Genomic DNA, 21,889 nt, shown 5'->3' on the forward strand with positions numbered 1-21,889 from the left:
AAAAATTCTGAAATCGGTGGGTATTAATAGAAAAAACAAAGAAATTTTGTAACAAATTGTTATAATTTATTATATTAAATAATTTATACAGTTCAGTCGTTTCTGCAAACTCTCTGTATTAAAAAATAGTTCATAACTTAAATCTAATTTAGACAAGCACATCATTGGATTCATCGTCATTTTCAATTTTCACAAACTCCAAATCCATGGGTTTAACATCTTCACAATCACTTTGTGGATCTATAATCTGATAAAAATTAAAATTTAGTTAAAAAAAATAATACACAATAATATTAAATTTTAAAAAAGTAATTACCTTTCTATTTGCCTCATGTACTATCTCAGTACAAGAATTAGACAATTTGTACCAAATTTCAAAAAGACTCTCATCCCTTCTTTCACCTTTCCATTCTGGACTTTCATTTAGTCTGAAAGTTTCAAGTTTATCATTACTTATCAGACTTTCTAAACATTGTAAACGTTCCCAATTATTTGCGTATTCAGCATTGTCCTCCATTTCATTATCAATTGTATTTTCATTGTGATTTGAAACCTCGTTGTAATCTGTAAAGTTGACGTTAGGATACAATCCAGATTCCATAAAACAATTTGGTAAAAGTTCCTTTACATTAAGAGTGTCAAACGTTTGCTTGAGATTCGAAACAAATTGCTCGGTTGTTATATCCTTTCTTGGAGAATCTTCAGTAATAATGCTGTTCGCCTTTATTCTTTCAGCTTCGAAAATATGGATGAACGATACACATAGGGGATTTAGAACTTCCGTCACATCTGAATGCAATGCTATGAGTTCAATTTCATTTTTTGTGCAGAATTTACTGAGATCCAATGTCAATTGAAATTTATTGCTATCGATATATAAAAGTACTGGACGTTTCACTTTTGTTTTGGTTAACCAAGGGTCAAATACATTTACAATGAATTTGTAAAAATTTCCTGATGTCATTGATCCATCTTCACTATAATCGACAGTCAATTCAGATGATATTGTTTGTGAATTTTTTTTTGATAATGATCCTTCAGTAAAGATGATGAAAGTTGGTGCAATGTCACCTGCTGCATTGCCTGCGATTAATATCGATACATTTTTCTTCTGATTATTATACATTGTTGTCTTTTGAACAATTTTTGATCCCTTGGACGAAAATACCGTGGAAGAAGAATTTGGATTCACAAGTCCTGTTAATAGATATTACATTTTTAATTAACAGTAATAAATTATAATTGAATGAAATAAATTTTTTAAAAAATAATAATTAAAAGTATTCAGGCTTCACAGTGCCCCTAAAAAGTATTTTAGGGAAAATTATTAGATACTCAAAAAAATGTTCTATTAAATTTATTTACAAATTTCTTCAAAAGTTAAATTATTCGAAAACATCAATAGTTTTATTTAAAATAAATATTTAATCATTTTTTTTTCATTGGAATTAAGATGTTCAAAAATTTTAAATTCAAACCTTTTCAAATTGAACAACTCATAAAAATATTATTTTTTATTATAAAACATAAAGATGACCGACTGACAAAATCATTATTTTGTTATTATAAGAATATTGTTACTGTAATTTCTTCAAAATTATATGTATCATTTCAATTTACTTAACATTTTCTAGAATTTTTAACTAAAATTCTACTTAAAATCAATTATTATTATTCAATAATTGAACTTTTTCAAAAAAATTAATTCTACAGAATTTTTAGTTAAAAGTATGAAAAATAATAATTTAATTCTACGAGAAATCAATTATTTAAATACAAAAATAAATAATATTGAATGTTTCTTAAAATTTAATTTTTACGAAGAATTGTATTAACAACTTTTGAAACTATTTAATTTTTGTTAAGGAATTTAATTAAAATTTGAATGAAATTTATTATATTAAAGAATTTTATAACAATTTTTGAAAATAATTGAAAACTTTTTGAAGAATTTTATTAAAATTTTTTTTAAATAATTGAATTCCTGAAAAGAATTTAAATAACAATTTTTGAAAACAATTGAATTCATGAGAAGAATTTTATTAACATTTTTGAAAATAAGTTAATTTCTGCAATAAGTATTTTATTACTTTTCAAAAGAATTGAATTCTTGTGATGAATTTTTATATTTATCAAAATAATTGAATTTTGATATTCATCAAAAAAAAAAAAATAATTGAATTTTAATATTTATCAAAATAATTGAATTTTGGAAAAGAATTTTTTTAAATTTCCTTAGAATAATTGATTTTATGGAAAAAATTTTGTTGTTTATCAAGATAATTGAATTCTTTTGCAGAATTTTATTATTTATGAAAATAATTGAATTCTTGCCAAGAATTTTATAGAAATTTTTTTAAAATAATTGAATTCTTTCGAAAAATTTGATTATTTATGCGATTTTGTTGTTTATCAAGCACATTGAATTCTTTTGCAAAATTACTTAAAAATTTTTGAAAATAATTGATTTTCTGCGACGAATTAAATGTTATTTATGAAAATATTTGAATTATTGCAACAAATTTTATTGTTTTATTGAATAATTGAATGTTTCTTAAAATTGAATTCTTTCCTCAAGTTTTAATAATAATTGCATTTTTCAAGGAATTTATTTAAAGTTGTATTAAAAATATTTGAAATTCTGCGATGAAAATAATAGAATTCGTAAATGAAGTTTAATTATTTATGAAAATAATTGAATCTTTTCGTAGAATTGTATCAAAAAATTGTTTCTATAAAATCTGTTGATAAATTTGATGAAAATAGTAAATATTGAAAATTATTGAATGGAAATAAAAACTTTTGAAAGTAATTGAACTTTTGGAAAGATTTTTATAAATTTCTGAAAATAATTGAATTTTTGACGAAAAATTTTGCTATTTGTATAGATAATTGAATTCTTGACGAGATATTCGTGAAAATTTTTAAAATTAATTGAATTCCTGTTAAGAATTTAAATAATAATTTTTTAAAACAATTGAATTCATAAGAAGAAATTTATTACAATTTTTGAAAATAATTGACTTCTTGAGAAGAATTTTTAAAAAATCTTTGACAATAATTTAATTCTTGAGAAGAATTTCCCAATCTATTTATAAAGATAATTTAATTCTTATGAGAATTTTTAAAAAAATTTTAAATAATTTCTGCAAAGTATTTAATTATTTTTCAAAAGAATTGAATTGTTGTGATGAATTTTGATATTTATCAAAATAAATGAATTTTGGAAAAGAATTTTATTAAAATTCCTTAGAATATGATTTTATGGGAAGAATTTATGCGATTTTTTTGTTTATCAAGCTAATTGAATTCTTTTGCAAAATTACTTAAAAATTTTTTGAAAATAATTGATTTTCTACGACGAATTAAATGTTATTCATAAAAATATTTGAATTATTGCAACGAATTTTATTGTTTTATTGAAAAATTGAATGTTTCTTAAAACTGAATTCTTTTCTCAAGTTTTAATAAATTTTTTAATAATAATTGCATTTTTCAAAGAATTTATTTAAAATTGTATTAAAAATATTTGAAATTTTGCAATGAAAATAATTGAATTCGTAAATTAAATTTTATTATTTATGAAAATAATTGAATTCGTAAATGAAATTCTATTATTTATGAAAATAATTGAATCTTTTCGTAGAATTGTATCAAAAAGTTTTTTCTATAATTAAATTTGTTTATTAATTTTATGAAAATAGTAAATATTGAAAATTATTGAATTGCAAAAAATTTTTGAAAGTTATTGAACTTTTTGCAATGATTTTTATAAATTTTTGAAAATAATTGAATTTTTGTCGAGAAATTTTATTATTTATAAAGATAATTGGATTTTTTGACTAAAATTTTTTTTGTAATTTTTTAACATAATTGAATTTTTGCGAAAATTTTTATTATTTTTGAAATTTGAAAATAATTGAATTTTTGAAATCATTGTAACTTCTCAAAAATTCAATTTTTTTAGAAGTAAAATTCTTCTATAAATTCATTTTTTTTAATAATTAATTAAATACCTATATATTAAAAAATTTAACAAATTTCATTTTTGGGTGAAGTTTGTCTCATTTTAATCGTTGAAAATTTGTTAGAATTAAAATTTTTCATGAAAAGTAATAAAAATTTAGAATTAAGAAAAAGCTTTCACTCGTTTTTTAAATAAACATCAGATGAGAAACTATTGAAAAACAATTGAAAGTTGATTAAAAATGGAAGAAAAACAAAATCAAAAGTTTCATTGAGAAATAATGTTTTGAAAAAGACTTTGTAACAAAATTTTTGTGCAAACAAGTGCAATCGATTTAGAAAAAAAAAAAAAAAAAAACGATTAGTTTATTGTCATTATTACCAATTTCTTCACAACTGAAAATTCTATTCGGTTCAATTGTCAAAAGATTAATGGAAGAAATATTTTTCGATATTTGATCGAACCATTCCTGTAAACTTTCTTCGGAGATTTTTGCCTTATCTAACGATGTATTTTCAAAGACTGATTTTGAAATTTGAGGATGACGTCTTAGAAAACCTGTAAACCATCCTCTACCCGGTCTTCCATTACTAAAGGGAATTTCTCTTTTTATCTTTTGACAAATTACTTCAACAGCTTCGAGTAATTGACTTTTAGCAATTGGAAATCCTCTTTGGTAGCAAAGAAAAATCCAATGTGCAATTTCATTTTCTTCCTCAGTGCTAAGAACAGTTGCTGGTCCTGGTTTCTTATCAGCATATTTATTATCTCTTTTTGAACGAATTGTCGATTCTGGTACATTGTATTTTCTTGCAATTTCCGCAATTGGCATTCCATTCTTAGCCTCTTGTACGGCTGATAATAAATTTTCCTTTGAATATGCACATCGCGTTTGTTTCTTTACTTTTTTACGAGCTTTTATAATTTCACGCGATTTTTTACATTCACTTTCGGTATTTATAGTTTTTGGCATTTTTATTAATTGCGAATTTATAAATAATTACTGGTTGTATTACATTGCAAAACAGAAGAATCGCGTACATTTGTGTGAAAAATACAAAATAAATACAAACATTGTAAAAAATAAAGGTGCATTCACACTGAGGTGTGAGTCTCTTTGCACCACGAGAGGAAGAGAAAGAGAGAGAAAACATTTAATTTGAATTTTCAGAATCGCAATCGGAATGATAATAATTTTATTATCAAAAATTTAAAGGTGCTTCTATACCTCCGGTGGATTGGTCAAGCAATCGGCTTGATGAATTTTCACGGTCGGAAAATGTACTTTCATGGCGGGTATTTTTGAAAAAGTAAATGTTGAAAAGGTTTTTACTTGAAAATTTATTTAAAAATATGATTTTATCATAGAAATTATTTTGAAAGTAATGTTAAAAAACATGTTTTATTTTAAAAGTTATCAAATTTTAATTCAAAATGTTTTAATTTTCCAAAGAAGTGTAAAAAGTCTAATGTTTTTGAAATGCTAGTACAGACGGTACAGACTGTTTGTTATGAATGTACATAACCTAGCGTTGTGTTGTCTGTTCATTATTATTTAATATAATTAAATCATTAAATTTAGAATATAATAATATCACAAGCACGATAACACAACGCTAGGTTATGTACATTCATAACAAACAGTCTGTACCGTCTGTACTAGCCAGGAAGGAAGAGTAAGGAGACCGAACTCTGCTTCTACAAATGTCTGAGAAATATGCACGAAAAGTGCCAGACTCACTGTGTTCTAGTTGATCACCAATTAAGTCGATCATGCGCATTGAACTAAAGTTCAGTGTTGACATAGATGAAAAGTGTGGTTATGTCAAGGTAAATATTACATAGTTTAAACAGTGTTAATTTTAAAAGCAAATTTATTTATTTGCAATTGTGATATTATTTAGATTTTCAAAATAATTTAATAATATATTTATGAAAAGGGAAAAATTTTGCGAAAATGGTTAAGAAGAACTGTGTTTATAACTAGAGTATATTTACATACCGTAGAAGGATAGAAGAGACTAATGTTTTTAGACTCTTTTTCTTTCTTTACATCCTGGCACACAACACGACATTTTTTAAATACAATAAATAAATAATTATTAAAACGAAATGTATTGTATATGTATGTATCTCACTAAGGCCGGCTAAATGTAAACATTAAGGCGCGTATCCACTAGACGAACCGAACACGAGCGCAACACGAACCGAACGTTACCCAGTTGGGACGTACCAAAACGTTCAGCGAACATTTAAAGAATAAAGATTTAGAAAAGTTAGAATTTAAAATTCTTTTATGTGTAAATGGACAAGCAAAAAAAGGGGAAACTTCGAAAAGGGCTCAACTCATGATTTTTTTTTTGAAAGTTTTTCGACACTTTTTTATTACTGTCATAAATTAAAAAATTTGATGTTCACAATTTTTATTGGCTATGAAAAAATAATGACGCCGATAATTAATAAAGATTTAGTTCGGAAATTTAAAAATCTAAATTGAAACATTTGAACTTTTTAATTCATTTATAAAAAATTTGTAAAAAAAAGTTTACATTTTTATAAATTATTTCCTAATCTAGAAAATATGTATATTTTTAGTAAGAAATCAGTAAAGAGTTCAGAAAGTATTATTTTTAACTATCATATAGTAAAAGATAAATAAAATTTCAGGTGATTAATTTAATTATAATCATATATATGATTAATACTCTTAATTACTTTTTAAAGTAAAAATTAATTTTTAATAATAACATGTTACCTTAATTCGAATCAGTTAAAGGCGACTCAATGTTTATTAATATAATTAGTTAAATTCGACTAATTTACAAAGATTTCTTTATTTAAAATGAGTAATTTTTTGTAATACCCTATTGAAAATCCCCATATGGGAAACCACATGGGAAACCACATGGGATCCTATGTCAAAAACCATGTAAAACCCTACTTCCATGAAGGAAACCACGTGGTTTACCATGTGGTTTCCCATGTCAAACCATATGGGAAATTGAGACAGGATTTTAGTTAGGAATAGACATGGGGAATTTGAACAGTTCATCTATGCATAAAACCGTATCAAATCCCACATGTTTTTCCCATGTCAAATCCTAAACCAAATCCCATGTGAAAAACAGCATCATTTATTTATAATTATTTTCCTAAGTCAATCCCCAAGTGAAAAACAGTATCATTTATTTATAATTATATTCCCATGTCAAATCCTAAACCAAATCCCATGTGAAAAACATTATCCGCCTTATTGAATATCCCTACATGGGAATCCACTTGGAATTTTACAAGGGATTTCACATATAGGATTTTATATGGGAATTGACATAGGATTTCATGCAAGATTTCACCTAGGATTTAATGAGACATCACATAGTATTTTATTAAAGATCCAATGAAGAAATTTTCAAAGGATTAAAAATTATTTAATAAAAAATTAAATAATATATAGTATTAGTGTTACAAGTCATCAAAAAAGTAAAAAAACGATAATTTGAAACATGTCCTCTCTGCTACAGGTTCTCAGCTTTTATATACTTCCAGAATCGTCTCAACAGCGAGAGAAGTCACTTTCGCCACCTAGCGGTGAAAGTATAGGAGCGACAGTAATCTTTATCATTACTAAGGAAACCATGTGGAATACCACGTAGGATTCCATGTGGTTTCCTACGTGGGGATTTACATGGGATTTTACTCAGGAATTCATTTAGGAATTTATTTCTACTTAAATTCCTAAGTAAAATCCCATGTAAATCCCCACGTAGGAAACCACATGGAATCCTACATGGTATTCCACATGGTTTCCTTAGTAATGTTAAAGATTACTGTCGCTCCTATACTTTCACCGCTAGGTGGCGAAAGTGACTTCTCTTGCTGTTGAGACGACTCTGGAAGTATATAAAAGCTGAGAACCTGTAGCAGAGAGGACGTGTTTCAAATTATCGTTTTTTTACTTTTTTGATGACTTGTAACACTAATACTATATATTATTTAATTTTTTATTAAATAATTTTTAATCCTTTGAAAATTTCTTCATTGGATCTTTAATAAAATACTATGTGATATCTCATATTAAATCCTAAGTGAAATCTTGCATGAAATCCTATGTCAATTCCCATATAAAATCCTATGTGAAATCCCTTGTAAAATTCCAAGTGGATTCCCATGTAGGGATATTCAATAAGGCGGATAATGTTTTTCACATGGAATTTGGTTTAGGATTTGACATGGGAAAATCATTATAAATAAATGATACTGTTTTTCACTTGGGGATTGACTTGGGAAAATAATTATAAATAAATGATACTGTTTTTCACATGGGATTCGGTTTAGGATTTGACTGGGAAAAACATGTGGGATTTGATATGGTTTTATGCATGGATGAACTGTTCAAATTCCCCATGTCTATTCCTAACTAAAATCCTGTCTCAATTTCCCATATGGTTTGACATGGGAAACCACATGGTAAACCACGTGGTTTCCTTCATGGAAGTAGGGTTTTACATGGTTTTTGACATAGGATCCCATGTGGTTTCCCATATGGTTTCCCATATGGGGATTTTCAATAGGGTAATTAGTATTTTGTTTTGCTTTTTTTAATGAGTTATTTTTTAATAGTTGCAAAGAAAAATATTAGCAAAAGTTTTTCTGATAATTATTTTTTGAATAATAAATAAATTTTTTTGTTTATGGGAAATTTAGGTTTACTAGTGGACTCGCAAATAGAAAACTGGGGACACACTTTTATTGTTGCTTTGAGGTATTGTCATAAACCGACAACGGATGGATCGGCTGCGAGCACGAACCGAACGGTCCCAAATTTTTTTCTACCCTTTTTTCTACATGTACTTAAAAATAGTGGCGAATGCTTCAAAATAACTACACATGTAGTACATATTTTCTTGTGGCTAGTCGAACGTTTAAACCATGCGACTTTGCAGGGAAAATTTGGTGGATCGACTTGGAGCATGGGCCGAACTGAACACACAATAGGAAAATATCGGTCATTCGTGTTGCGCTCGTGTTCGCTTCGTCTAGTGGATACGCGCCTTTAGATCTTACATCTCACTCGCACAATTTTTACGAGAAACAGAGACACAACACAGCTTATGCGCATGATCAACTTAATTGGAGGTCGACTAGAACGCAGTGAGCCTGGCACTTTTCGTGCATATTTCTCTGAGATTTTTAAAGCGCTTTCTACACAGAGTTCGGTCTCCTTACTCTTCCTTCCTGGCTGTAGCATACAGCATCGTTGCACCAACACTTTTCTGCACTACATTGAAACTATACTCACACACACATTCAAGAGAGATCATCTCTATACTCATGCAATATACTCTACATTCAAATAATATAATATTATTAATCATCTATAAAATGTTATGTACTATTTACTTAAATTGAATATTTCATACGACACTCAAACAATATAGTAATTACATTAATAATATACATATAGATGAAATGTATTTAATTACATAAACGTCAACGTAGTTTTAGATTATCCAAATAATACATTCGCACTAAATGATTATTCGAAATAATAATAATAATAATAATTATTATTATTATCATTATTATTATATTAACAATTCTATTTGTACTATTTATTATTAAATATTTTAGATCCTTATTCAACTAGACTTTTGTGACTCATCTCTTTTACTTAGTCCATTGCAATCCTGCGGTTCCAAGCATGTTGAACACATGTTCTATTGTCCTATGGAAAAGGGCACTTGAGATGTTTTATTTTTTGTATAACTCTTGACGGTTTGGTTTTATGACTTTAAGAAATTCGAGATTACTTTTTCCAACTTTTACTTGATTTACGACATTTCTAAGAAATGTCTTCGTAGTTAATATAAAAACTAAAAGTTTGGAATTTATTAAACCGTGACAATATTCTATTGACAAACATACAAAAGATTTCCTGTTTCTGTCTCAGAGATTTCTGCCTCAAACTGTGGGAAGAATATTTAAAAATTATAAATTAATTAATAATTAATAATTCAATTCTAGCGCGTTTATTTCGATAGTTGATATATCGAAATTATTCGAGCGAGATAATAGTCGCTCGTTACAGAGTAACGAAAGTGGCGCCACCACAAACTTTTAGTTTCAGTGGCATCACTAAGAGCAGACTGATTTTCTATGAGTAATATAGGTCTGGTTTAAAGTTATTTTTGTTTGAAGTTGAGTCTCCAATGTGAGAGAGGTGCGCATCGATGTTCATAGCTATAGGTATACTAAAGTATGCTGTGGTATATCTATAGATATGAACATCGGTGCGCACCCTCTCTCATTCTGGACTCAGCTTGATAAGCGAGTGCGATGTACTTTGATTTATATTATGTGAAAATTATTAAATTAATTTAATCAACAAAATTAGAAAAATTATGTGAAATGTCAGGGAAACAAAATTTTTGTCAGTAAAGTTAGGAAAAGAAATTTTTATCAGGGAAATTAAGAAAATTGACACTTTTTTCGACTTATTTTCAAAATTTGCGACTATTTTACGACTTTTCTTCCAAACATTAAATTGCAACAAATACCACAATTTTTATAGTAAAAAAGTGCAACTTATTTTAATTTTTATAATTCGAAAAATAACTAAAAACAAATCTTTCAAAAATTGTTTTTAAATCATTTTTCAAGTTAATTAAATTTTTCAAATATATATAAAAATCTTTTTGAATAATGCAAATTTTGTACAATTTAATTGAAAATAATTAATTTTTTTTTTTCAAGTATTTTGTTACAATTTTTGAAAATCAACTTTTGAAGAATTTTTATTGCAAATTTTGAAAAGAATTGAATTATCAAAAATATGTTAATAAAAAATATTTAGATGTAAATTTAAAAATGAAAATTATGTTCTAGTTTTTTAAAATTCAATATTTTATAAATATTTTCAACGAAAATTCAAATATATACAAAAAAATAATAATATTTTAGAATTATTTTTTAAATATTTTGGTGAAAAAAATTATGTTTAAAATTTTTCAATTAAAGTTCATCAAAAAATTAATTAGTTTCTTTTTAAAAATTATACAGAAATTCAATTATTTTTAAAAAATTGCATAAATATATTTTTAAAAACTAATTATTAGTGTAATAATTTTTTTAAAATTCAATTATCTTCGAACAATGTCAATAAAAATTTAAGAAAATTTACTTTTTGGATTTATTAAGATTTTTCAGAAATCATGGTCTTGTTTATAATTATAAAATTCTTCAAAAATTTGATCTATTTTATTTATATTTTTCAAAAATTTAATTATTTTTAAAAGATAAAACCAAATTTCAATTGCTTTGGGAATTTTTCAAAATTGAAAAACTATTATCTTTCAAAAATTATTTAAAAATAACTTAAGAAGAAACTATGGAGAGTTACAATTTATCATAAAAAATTGAGTTTTTGTATTTAAATAATTGAATTCTAGAAGAACTTTTGGAAAATTATTTAAATTAATTGATTCAGAGATGAAGTTAAGTTTTGTTAAAAATTGGAGAAAATAATTTGAATTCAGAAAAAAAAATTATTTTAATTTTGTATATTTTTTTATAGATTTTCCCTTCGGAGGAAATCATTTAAATTTCGAAACGTTGGAGTAAATATATATTTTAATCATTGTCCGAATATTTTCCTCTTATTAACCTTGTTTTATAAAAAAAAATCTCGAACTTATAAAGATTAACTAATTTATTTATTATTTATATCTTTTTACAATGTTAAGAAAACATTTTTTCATTAAATTCTCATTCTATTTGTTTTTTTTTTACAATTTTATTAAACTTTTTGTTTTCGTTTGCGATTCTATTACATAATTTTGAAGAATCCAAAGACATACGCAAATTTACCAAAAGTCGGAGAGCAAAAAAAAAAAATAATAATAAAACAACGCTTTTTGTTTTGCACAAAATATATTTATTATCTCTGAGAAAATCAATGATATAATTTCCAAACATTTTTTTTTTCATTTTGTGCGAAATTTCTTCAAGCTTTGTAGGAAATTTTCTTCAAAGATTGGGAAATAAAATTAAATAACAAATAGAAGAGAAGCTTTCATTTCTTTTATGCAAATGTGCAATAATTTCCATTTTTTTACGTTTGTTAAATTTTAATTGTTTTCGTGGACTTTTTTTTTCAAATCTCGCATTATGGCAGTGATGGTAAATTGTTAAAAAAAAATTATTTTCTTACAAATCACCATTTATCGATAACTTATTTTTCTAAACAAAATGACAATTATTTGAAGCGTACTTGCAAATTATAAAATTCGCATATAAACTAAAAAATTTTGTTTCAAAAAATAATTTGAAATAAAAGAAGAAAAAACTTATTAAAATCGTATATCAATGAATCGCTTTAAATAATTTGAATTTTTAAATTTCGGTGTTTGAAATAATAAACAATTTCAAAATTAAGGAGAATTATAAACATAGAGTAGGAGGAGGGAGATAATTTCGCATTTAAAAATTAGATAATTCGTTTGAGTATAGACCACGGTAAATCCATTGTTTGATCGTCAATGAGAACAACATCAAAAACGTCCATATAATCTTTTAAACTCTTTTCCACAATTTCATTATTTTCGTGATAAAGAAAGCCTATTTTAAAGACATTGTCAACATCTTTGATCCCGTTGCACATTGTCGTATCACCGACACTGTCTCCCATTAATATGATATTTTTCCTATTTTCCAATCGTTTTAAATGTTCTTTTTCTAAAACGGTTTCATTTTTATTAAAAACGTGAATCTTCTTCCCTTTGAAACCGTCTAATGTTTTTCCCGAATAATTGAGAAAATTTGAAATAATCTCCACATTATCCAGAAGTACGTTATTATGTCTTAAAATTGCCTCGACAACATCACCAAGACCGGCGCTAAATACCAAAACTGGAATTTTAGCTGAATTTAATTTATCCATTAAATTCTTTGTTCCTTCACGTAAATCGGTTCCATATTTTTCCGCAACCTGCTCCAATTCAGAGGAATCAAATTCGTAACCCTTTAAGAATTCTTCGCTTATCTCCATCCACTCCTCCATGGCTGCTGTCTTATCCTTAATTGAAATATGCGGATCCGTCTCTATTGGTCTATATTTTTTATGGGTTCGCGTGTCCATTTCCGCGTACTGTGGAGGGAGTTGTTTGCATTTTGCGAAGATTCCTGAAATTCAATTTTGTTTTTAATTTAATGAATATAAATTGCATTTCAATTTTAATAAATCCTTATCGAAAAAATTTAATTATTTTTATAAATAGTGAAATTCTTCGCAAGAATTCACCTAATTTAAAAAATAGTAAAATTCTTTGCAGGAATTCAATATTATTTACAAAAACAATTTTAATTCAATTCCTTGGATGAATTTAAATATTTTAAAAATATTTCCATAAATTTCAATTATTTCCTAAAATTTTAATTAATAAATTCTTCGAAACAAATTCAACTATTTTTTATAAATACTAAAATTCTTTGTTGGAATTAAATTATTTTAAATCCAATTTAAATAAAATTACACGAAAGAATTTGATTATTTTCAAAAATTCAATATCAAAAAGAATTTAAAATTCTCTAAAAAATAATTCAATTATTCTCGGAATATTTTAAAAAAATTCGATATAAAAATTAAATTACCTTCAATGCAATTTTTAAATATATATATTCGTCAAAAAAAAAATTGAAAGAATTCAATTATTTTCGGGGCGCGTCATTATTCCCCAAATGTCATTTTTCCGAAATGTCATTTTACCGAACTGCACTTTTGCGAATAGTCAATTTTGCGAAAAGCCAATTTTGCGAAATGTCACTTTTGCGAATTGTCATTTTTTCGAATCGCAATTTTTACGAATTGTCAATTTTCCGAAAAGTTATTTTTGCGATTCGACATTTTTACGAATTGTCAATTTTCCGAAAAGTCATTTTTGCGAATTGTCATTTTTACGAAAAGACATTTTTGTGATGTCATTTTTGCGAAAAGAGATTTTTCTGAAATGTCATTTTTACGATTAGTCATTTTTGCGAATTGACATTTTTGCGAATTGGTGTCGGAATATTTTAATTTAAAGCACTACGCGAATCAAACTCTTAATATAGAGGACACTAGTTACTTCCGTGTGACAACAATCGCCAGTTCATGGCTACGCCTTGTAAAGTATAGAAGTCCCTTGACGATAATTACTTTTCTTTAATAAATCTCTTTACTGTGTATTTGCTGGTGTTTACGTTTATTTAATATACCGACAACAATTGGCATTTTTTAGAAATGTCATTTTTGCGAATTGTCACTTTTGCGATTTGTCAATTTTTCGAAAACTCATTTTTGCGAATTGTCATTTTTACGAAAAGACATTTTTGTGAAATGTCATTTTTGCGAAAAGCCATTTTTGCGAATAGTCATTTTTACTAATTGCCATTTTTGCGAATTGCAAATTTTCCGAAAAGTCATTTTTGCGAATCGCCATTTTTACGAATTGTCAAATTTCCGAAAAGTCATTTTTGCGAATTGTCATTTTTGCGAAAAATACAATAGAAACTTGTAGGTATCTATAAATTCACTATTGTATTTTTCGCAAAAATGACAATTCGCAAAAATGACTTTTCGGAAAATTGACAATTCGTAAAAATGGCGATTCGCAAAAATGACTTTTCGGAAAATTGACAATTCGTAAAAATATCGATTCGCAAAAATGACAATTCGCAAAAATAGCTTTTCGCAAAAATAACAATTCGTAAAAATGTCAATTCGTAAAAATGGCGATTCGCAAAAGTAACAATTCGCAAAAGTGACATTTCTTAAAGATGACAATTCGCAAAAATGGCAATTCGTAAAAATGACTTTTCGCAAAAATGGCTTTTCGCAAAAATGACATTTCACTAAAATGTCTTTTCGTAAAAATGACAATTCGCAAAAATGAGTTTTCGAAAAATTGACAAATCGTAAAAATGGCGATTCGCAAAAATGACTTTTCGGAAAATTGACAATTCGTAAAAATTGTGATTCGCAAAAATGACAATTCGCAAAAATAGATTTTCGTAAAAATGACAATTCACAAAAGTGACATTTCGCAAAATTGGCTTTTTGCAAAAATGACTATTCGCAAAAGTGCAGTTCGGTAAAATGACATTTCGGAAAAATGACATTTGGGGAATAATCATGCGTCCCATTATTTTCAAAACATAATAAAATTCTTGTAATGAATTCAATTAATTTGAATATAATTAATTTTAATAAAATTCTTTAAAGAAATTCAATTACTTTTCGAAACAACTTTAATTGAATTTCTCGAAAAAATTTCATTTTATTTTTTAGATATTTCTATAAAATTCTTCATAACAATTTAATTATTTCTTAAAATTTTAATAAATTCTTCGAAACATTTTAATTATTTTAATAAATTAGTAAAATTCTTCGCAATAATTCAATTATTTTTATAAATGTAGTAAAATCCTTTGCAAAAATTCAATTCTTTTCAAAACAATTTTAATAGAATTCCTCAAAAGTATTTAAATTTTCTAATATATTAACATAAAATTAATTTAATATTCTAAAATTTTAATGAATTTTTCGGAACAATTCAATTATTTTCATAACTAGTAAAATTCTTCGTAAGAATTCAATTATTTTCCTAAATAATAAAATTCTTTGAAGGAATTCTATTATCAAATTTTTTGATAAAATTCTTCTATACTAGAATTCAATTATTTAAATGCAAAAATAAATAGTTTATTGAATAATTGAATCTTTCTTAAAATTGAATTCTCATAAAGAATTTTATCCATAAATTTTTAAATAAAATTGAATTCTTTCGACGAATTTTAATAAATTTTTTAAAAATAATTACATTATTTGAAGAGTTTAATTAAAATTCTATTAAAAATAATTTAAATTCCGCAATGATTTTTGTTATTTATGGAAATAATTGAATTTCTAAAAAGAATTTTATTATTTCTAAAAATTAACGCTATATTGCTATTAATATTCAATTATTATGTAAAATTTGAACTGAAATTCGTTTTTGGATCAATTTTTATTAAAAAAAATTCTACTAGAATTCAATTATTTAAATACAAAAATAATTTGTTAGATAATTGAATGTTTCTTCAAATAGAATTTTCATAAAGAATTTTATCAACAAATTTTTTAAATAATTGAAATCATTCGACGAATTTTAGTAAAAAATTTTAAGAATAATTACCTACATTTTTCGAGGCATTCGATTAAAATTGTTTTTAAAATAATTGAAATTCTGCGATAAGTTTTATTATTTGTGAAAATAATTGAATCGCTAAGAAGAATTTTATTATTTTTGAACAATATTTAATTTTTGCGAAGTTCTTTGAGAATTTTTAAATCAATTTTTATTAGAAAATTTTACTATAGAATTTAATTATTTGAATACAAAAAAAAATTTATTAAATAAATGAATGTTTCTTAAAATTAAATTCCCATTAAGAATTTTATCAACAAATTTTTAAATAATTGAATTCTTTCGAAGAATTTTAATAAAATTTTTGAGAATAATTTCATTTTATTATTTACGAAAATTATTGAATCCCTGTAAATATTTTATTGTTCATGAAAATAATTCAATGGTTGCAAAGAAATTTATAAAAAATTTTTCAAATAATTGAGTTCCTGTGAAATTTTTATTATTTTATGAAAATAATTAAAGGTTTGCGTAGAATTTTATTAAATTTTGTTTAAATAATTAATTTTTTTCGGAAAATTTTATTAAAACAGATAGTGAAAATCACTGAAGTGAGGAAAATTTTTTGAAAATAATGGAAATTTTTGCCTTGAATTTTATCAAAATTTTTTAATATAATTGAATTGATACAAAGAATTTTATTAAAATTTTTTAAAATAATTGAGTTCTTACAACGAATTTTAATAAAATCATCAAAACTCATTTAATTCTTACGAAGAACTTTATTATTATTTTTTTAAATAATTGAATTCTAGTGAACAATTTTATTATAATCCTTTTAAATAATTGATTTAATTTCTAAAAATGTTATGAAAATTGTGTTTTAAAATATGTAAATTCCTAGAGATGAAAAGAATAAATTGAATTCCTAAAAACAATTTTATTTTTTACGAATATAATTGAATCCCTGCAAAAATTTTATTATTTATGAAAATAATTGAATTAATGTGACGAAATTTATAAATAATATTGAATTCTTGTAAAATTTTCATTATTTTATGAAAATAATTAAATATTTGCCTGGAATTTTACTAACATTTTTTTTTTTTAATAGTAGATAATAAAAATAATTTAATTGAATTGAATTTTTGTGATATATATTTAACTATTGTTAACTATAGTCAAAAATAAAATTTTAATTTATTTGGTCACTTTTCTAAAAATAAAAATTTTTGAAAATGCAGTAACGCACTGTTTTGAAAACAAATTCTACATGACAGGTTTTTTTTTTTCTTTTAAAGCAATGGTTAAAAATACTCAGCATACAACAATCTAAAATTAAGAAAAATTGGGGTTATGATGAACACCTTTTTTTTTTTTTTTTGCTTTTGGTAGAAACTAAGTTGAGATAAAAATATTTTTTAAATGTATGTTTTATAAACTCATTTCCAAGATAAGTAAGTTAAAAAATTAAAATAATAAATAATTTTCCTTCTATAATAAATTTTCAATTTACCCAAAAGAAAAACTAAATTATCATTTCATTGGAAAAAGAAAATTACATGTTTAAAAATACATATTCTTTTATATTCAAAAATAAACGATTAATCTATAGCGATATAGTTATAATTATTGATAATCATTATTCTGTTTTTTACTGTTGCAATTTTCCCGTAGTTTATTATTAAGGATGAAAATAGTCGCGTACATACAATAAATATTATCAAATCGCTGATATCGAGAAACTGAGAACGCATTAAATACTAGTGCTATTAATCAAGTTACATAAATGTGAAGGTCAAAGTTTTGTGTAAATTTCACAAATTTCTTTATAATGTTTTTTTTTGAGTACTTTCTTTAATATTGTAATAATAAATAAAAATGTTGGAGGCATAAAAAATAAATTACTAATTAAAAATAATTTTCAAAAAAAAAAAACCAAAAAAATTGTTATTTCGTTTTGTTTTGAAAAAGAATGAATATAAATTAGAGAATTAATTAGAAAAACCTTGAGGTAAAAAAAGTGCGGTCATCTATCGCGGTTGAATATTAACCACAAAAATACCAGTTTTTATTTGCTTTTCGAAGTCAACTTTACATAATTGAGTATCTGAAAATAATACCTAATACCTATATTATATTTATGATATTACAAAGTAGAATCTTTGAAAAGAAAGAAAAAATTTGTAATTCTCAATCTTAACTGGTATTGACAATAAAAAAATCTAAAATTTTATTTAATTTTTCTAACTTTCCAGGGTTGCCACTCGCAAAATGATTTTAAATACACAAAAAATTGTTTTACGAATTTCTTTAATTGTTAAATTATTCGAAAATATCAAAAACTTCATTTTTAAATAAATATTTAATAATTATTATTTTTTTTCATAGAAATTAAGACTTTCAAAAATTTCAAATTCAATAACATAAAAATATTATTATAAAACATAAAGATAATTATTATAATCAAATATAATAATAAATAATATTAATAAACTATACTAAAAAGTTTTCAAATTTATTTTTTGGAAGAGGGGGGGGGGGTGGGTGGAAATTTAAAAAATAAAAATTCTGTAATTACCAAAACTGCTCAAATGAGCTTTCCCATCAACGTGTTGCTTCGTCAGAGTTAAATCAAAATCCGTGACAACCTAAAAGTAAATTACTTCTTTATATAGGATTCAAAAATACATTTGAGTTTATTATAATAAAATTTTATATTTCTATAATTTACGAGGGTGAAGTTCACAACGTTTAAATAACAAAAATTGTAAGACAAATAAATTTTTTTTTTTATTAAAATACAATTATATTTTAAGCCAACGAAGTTGTTGATGAAGAAACAATATAAATTTTTTTTTGAATAGAAAAATATTTCTTTGAAAATTATTATAATTCTTGTGAACTTCACCAACGTGCATATTTTATAAAATTGATAAACTAAACTTGAGTTACCTTTTTCTTGTGCAAATGATTTTAGATTTAAATAATAAAGCATAATGTTATTATGCTGGAAAAAGCTGGAAATGATGGAAAAAAATTAAAAATAAATATTATTTTCCTTTGTTTGTATTTTTAAATAAATTAACGTGGATTATTTTTTTTCCCGATAATTATCTATCGAAAGCGTTATTTTTTATTTTGGAATAATAATACGAAAGATAAAAATTTACAGAAAGATAAAAAGTATTTATATACTTTTTTATTTATTTGTAAATTCATAAAAAAAAATGCTGAATAAGAATAATGTATTTAAATTTTTCTTTTAATAATAATAAAAGAAAATTGCGCTTTGATTTCTCGAGGGCAATTTTTAATAAACAATGTTAGAAATATTTTATTCGATTATAACATTTTTTTTATAACGCAAAGGATATTTTTTGTAAAAACCGCAATATTTATTACTTAACGAATGTAAAGTAGTTGAGAGACTTTCCATTTTAAAGGCTTTAAATTACAAAAAAAAAAATATATTTTTCTTTAAAAATGTTACTTTCTTCAAGAATAACTAGAAATTTTTATAAAGATAATTGAATTCTTGACGAGATATTCGTTAAAATTTTTGAAAATAAAAAATAATTGAATTTCTTCGAAATATTTTTTATTACTTTTGAAAATAATTGAATGCTTGTGATGAATATTGTTATTTCTGCAAATAATTATTAAATTTTATAAAGGATTTTATTAAAAATTCTTAAAAATAATTGAATATCTGAGAAGAATTTTTTATTTATCAAGATAATTGCGTGAAAACTTTTGAAATAATTAAATAATAAATATATTAAAAAATTCATTTTTGCAGAAATAGAAAAAAATTTTTTCAAGGTTTTGTATTAAAATTTGTGGTAGTTTCATAGTTTATTAGTCAAACAAAAAAATACAACAAAAATTCAGAATTTTCTTATGAATTCTAAAAATTTAATTTTTACCAGTACTTTTAATAAAAAATCCCTAACTGTTCTCTAAATTTGAATTAGTTAAAAATAATTAATTTGATATAGTAAAAAATCAGTCACTGATTCAAATAATATAGTATTGTAAATAAATTTTAAAAAAATTTAGAAATTTTGTGAAATTCAACTGAAAATAATTAAATTTGTTAAAGAATTTATTTCATTAAAAACTTTTTAACAAATCGAATTTTCAAAGTATTTTAATTTAATAATTGATAAATAATTGAATTTTATAAAGAATCACATTCTAATGTAGTCATTTTTATTAGTGCGAAGATTAATAATTAAAATTTTTATTAGTTAATTTTTTTTTTAAATTTGACAACAACGACCTCTTGCTAATTGTCTTTGAAACTATCACTGTCTCTATAAATGTATAGTGCGACAAAAATACAGTGTAAATTTTGCAATAAACTGTCATTAGCGCCTTCGTCACTAGCAAACATTTATATATAGATAATATAAAATTCTAAATATGATATTCGCCAAATTCAATTTTAACAAGTGATTTAAAAATAAAGTAAACTTTTCCTACAAACCTGTAATTTTTCAGGTCCATCACGAATAATGTTGTTTATTTTCCTAAGTACGACATCTTTGTCTCTATATTTCACACTGGATATCCTATTTAAAATTGGAAACTGAAAAAAATTAAACATGAACGATTTTTTTCTCTTTTAATTTCACTGACACGTCGAATTTTCAAACGCGCGCGTACTACTTACATCGTCCAAGGTCAATTTATTTGTCATTATGCACAGAAAATTGACAAATTTAAAGATGATTGTATGAATGGAAAATAATGTGTTTATATCTATATTACATAGATTCTTAAAAAAGAAATTAGAAATCAGAATGGAACTGGAGTTTCTTATAATAGAGAATTTTTATGATGAACAAAAATTTACATATAGACAAAACAAAATTTGGGTTTTGTTTCTACAACGAATTTTTTTTAAAGGGATAAATGACAAACCGGTCCTTCTAGCAAGAAAGCATGAGAACGTGTGGTCTGCGTGTTTTTATTTGTCACTGATTAGATTTTTAAATATATATATATGTTCAAGAGGACTGCATGTATATCATTCTCCTTTCCTTTTTCTTTTCCTACTCTCTAAACAGACTTTGTGGTGACTTTGTGAGCCAACAACCAACTTGAGCCGAGAATATCGGTTTGAAGAACGACAAAAGTCGAAGATGCTCGAAGCAGAGGGGAGCAGAGTTGTGTAATTGAAAATGGAAAATATATAGTAAGGGAACGGTTAACAAACTTAGGGTTATCGTTGCAGCCATGAAGGAGTTAAAATTTCCTCCAGATTCATTGATGGCGCTGCGGCTATTCGATTGAAATCTGGCTTCCAACGTGAATTTTAATAAAATTTTGGAATTCGATTAAAATTGTATTAAAAATAATTGAAATTTTGCATCGAGTTTTATTATTTTTGAAAATAATTGAATTTCTGCGAGGAATTTTATTACTTTTGAAAATAATTGAATTTCAAAATTCAAAATGGCGGATCCAATATGGCGGACGAAAATTTAGAAAATTAACGGATTTCGGTATGAAATCAAGGGGTTTTTGGTGTCGTTGATTACGAATTTGAACTTAGTTTTTTAAAATTCAAAACGTTGAATTTATTAAACAACTTTAAACTTAATACATAGTATATTATTAAAATACAATTTTTTATAATTATAATTATAATTATTTACACTTATATATCATAAAGATTAATGTTTTTTTCAAAGTAATTTATAAAACTTACTAAATTCTGTCATTTTGTTATCTTTTTAATAATAAAAAATGA

The 21,889-nt window shown here is 24.4% G+C and overlaps 2 protein-coding genes across 2 annotated transcripts; both read right to left on the reverse strand.

The window, feature by feature from the left end:
- Positions 1 to 44: 44 nt before the first annotated feature.
- On the reverse strand, positions 45 to 5,104 carry LOC122502705. Its single transcript, XM_043612872.1, has 3 exons — positions 4,349 to 5,104; positions 317 to 1,197; positions 45 to 247 (listed from the first exon to the last, which is right to left on the reverse strand). The coding sequence occupies exons 1-3, from the start codon at positions 4,938 to 4,940 to the stop codon at positions 149 to 151; spliced, it is 1,572 nt and encodes a 523-aa protein (XP_043468807.1). The 5' UTR covers positions 4,941 to 5,104; the 3' UTR covers positions 45 to 148.
- Positions 5,105 to 11,877: 6,773 nt separating this feature from the next.
- Positions 11,878 to 21,265, reverse strand: LOC122502685 (7-methylguanosine phosphate-specific 5'-nucleotidase-like). Its single transcript, XM_043612849.1, has 4 exons — positions 20,807 to 21,265; positions 20,621 to 20,722; positions 18,710 to 18,779; positions 11,878 to 13,147 (listed from the first exon to the last, which is right to left on the reverse strand). Exons 1-4 carry the CDS (start codon positions 20,831 to 20,833, stop codon positions 12,453 to 12,455), a joined length of 894 nt encoding a protein of 297 aa, XP_043468784.1. The 5' UTR covers positions 20,834 to 21,265; the 3' UTR covers positions 11,878 to 12,452.
- Between the last annotated feature and the right edge of the window lie 624 nt (positions 21,266 to 21,889).

Source organism: Leptopilina heterotoma, unplaced genomic scaffold, assembly GCF_015476425.1.
Source record: "Leptopilina heterotoma isolate Lh14 unplaced genomic scaffold, ASM1547642v1 Lhet_235, whole genome shotgun sequence".
NCBI lineage: Eukaryota > Metazoa > Arthropoda > Insecta > Hymenoptera > Figitidae > Leptopilina > Leptopilina heterotoma.

Excerpts from the sequence above, each read along its gene's own strand:
- LOC122502705 (XM_043612872.1), bottom strand. The coding sequence starts at position 4,940 with ATGCCAAAAACTATAAATACCGAAAGTGAATGTAAAAAATCGCGTGAA. Across the intron at positions 1,198-4,348 it reads TTTCAGTTGTGAAGAAATTG|GACTTGTGAATCCAAATTCT; the intron begins GTAATAATGACA and ends ATCTATTAACAG. Across the intron at positions 248-316 it reads TACATGAGGCAAATAGAAAG|ATTATAGATCCACAAAGTGA; the intron begins GTAATTACTTTT and ends AATTTTTATCAG.
- LOC122502685 (XM_043612849.1), bottom strand. The coding sequence starts at position 20,833 with ATGACAAATAAATTGACCTTGGACGAT. Across the intron at positions 18,780-20,620 it reads ATGGACCTGAAAAATTACAG|GTTGTCACGGATTTTGATTT; the intron begins GTTTGTAGGAAA and ends ATTTACTTTTAG. Across the intron at positions 13,148-18,709 it reads AGCTCATTTGAGCAGTTTTG|GAATCTTCGCAAAATGCAAA; the intron begins GTAATTACAGAA and ends ATTGAATTTCAG.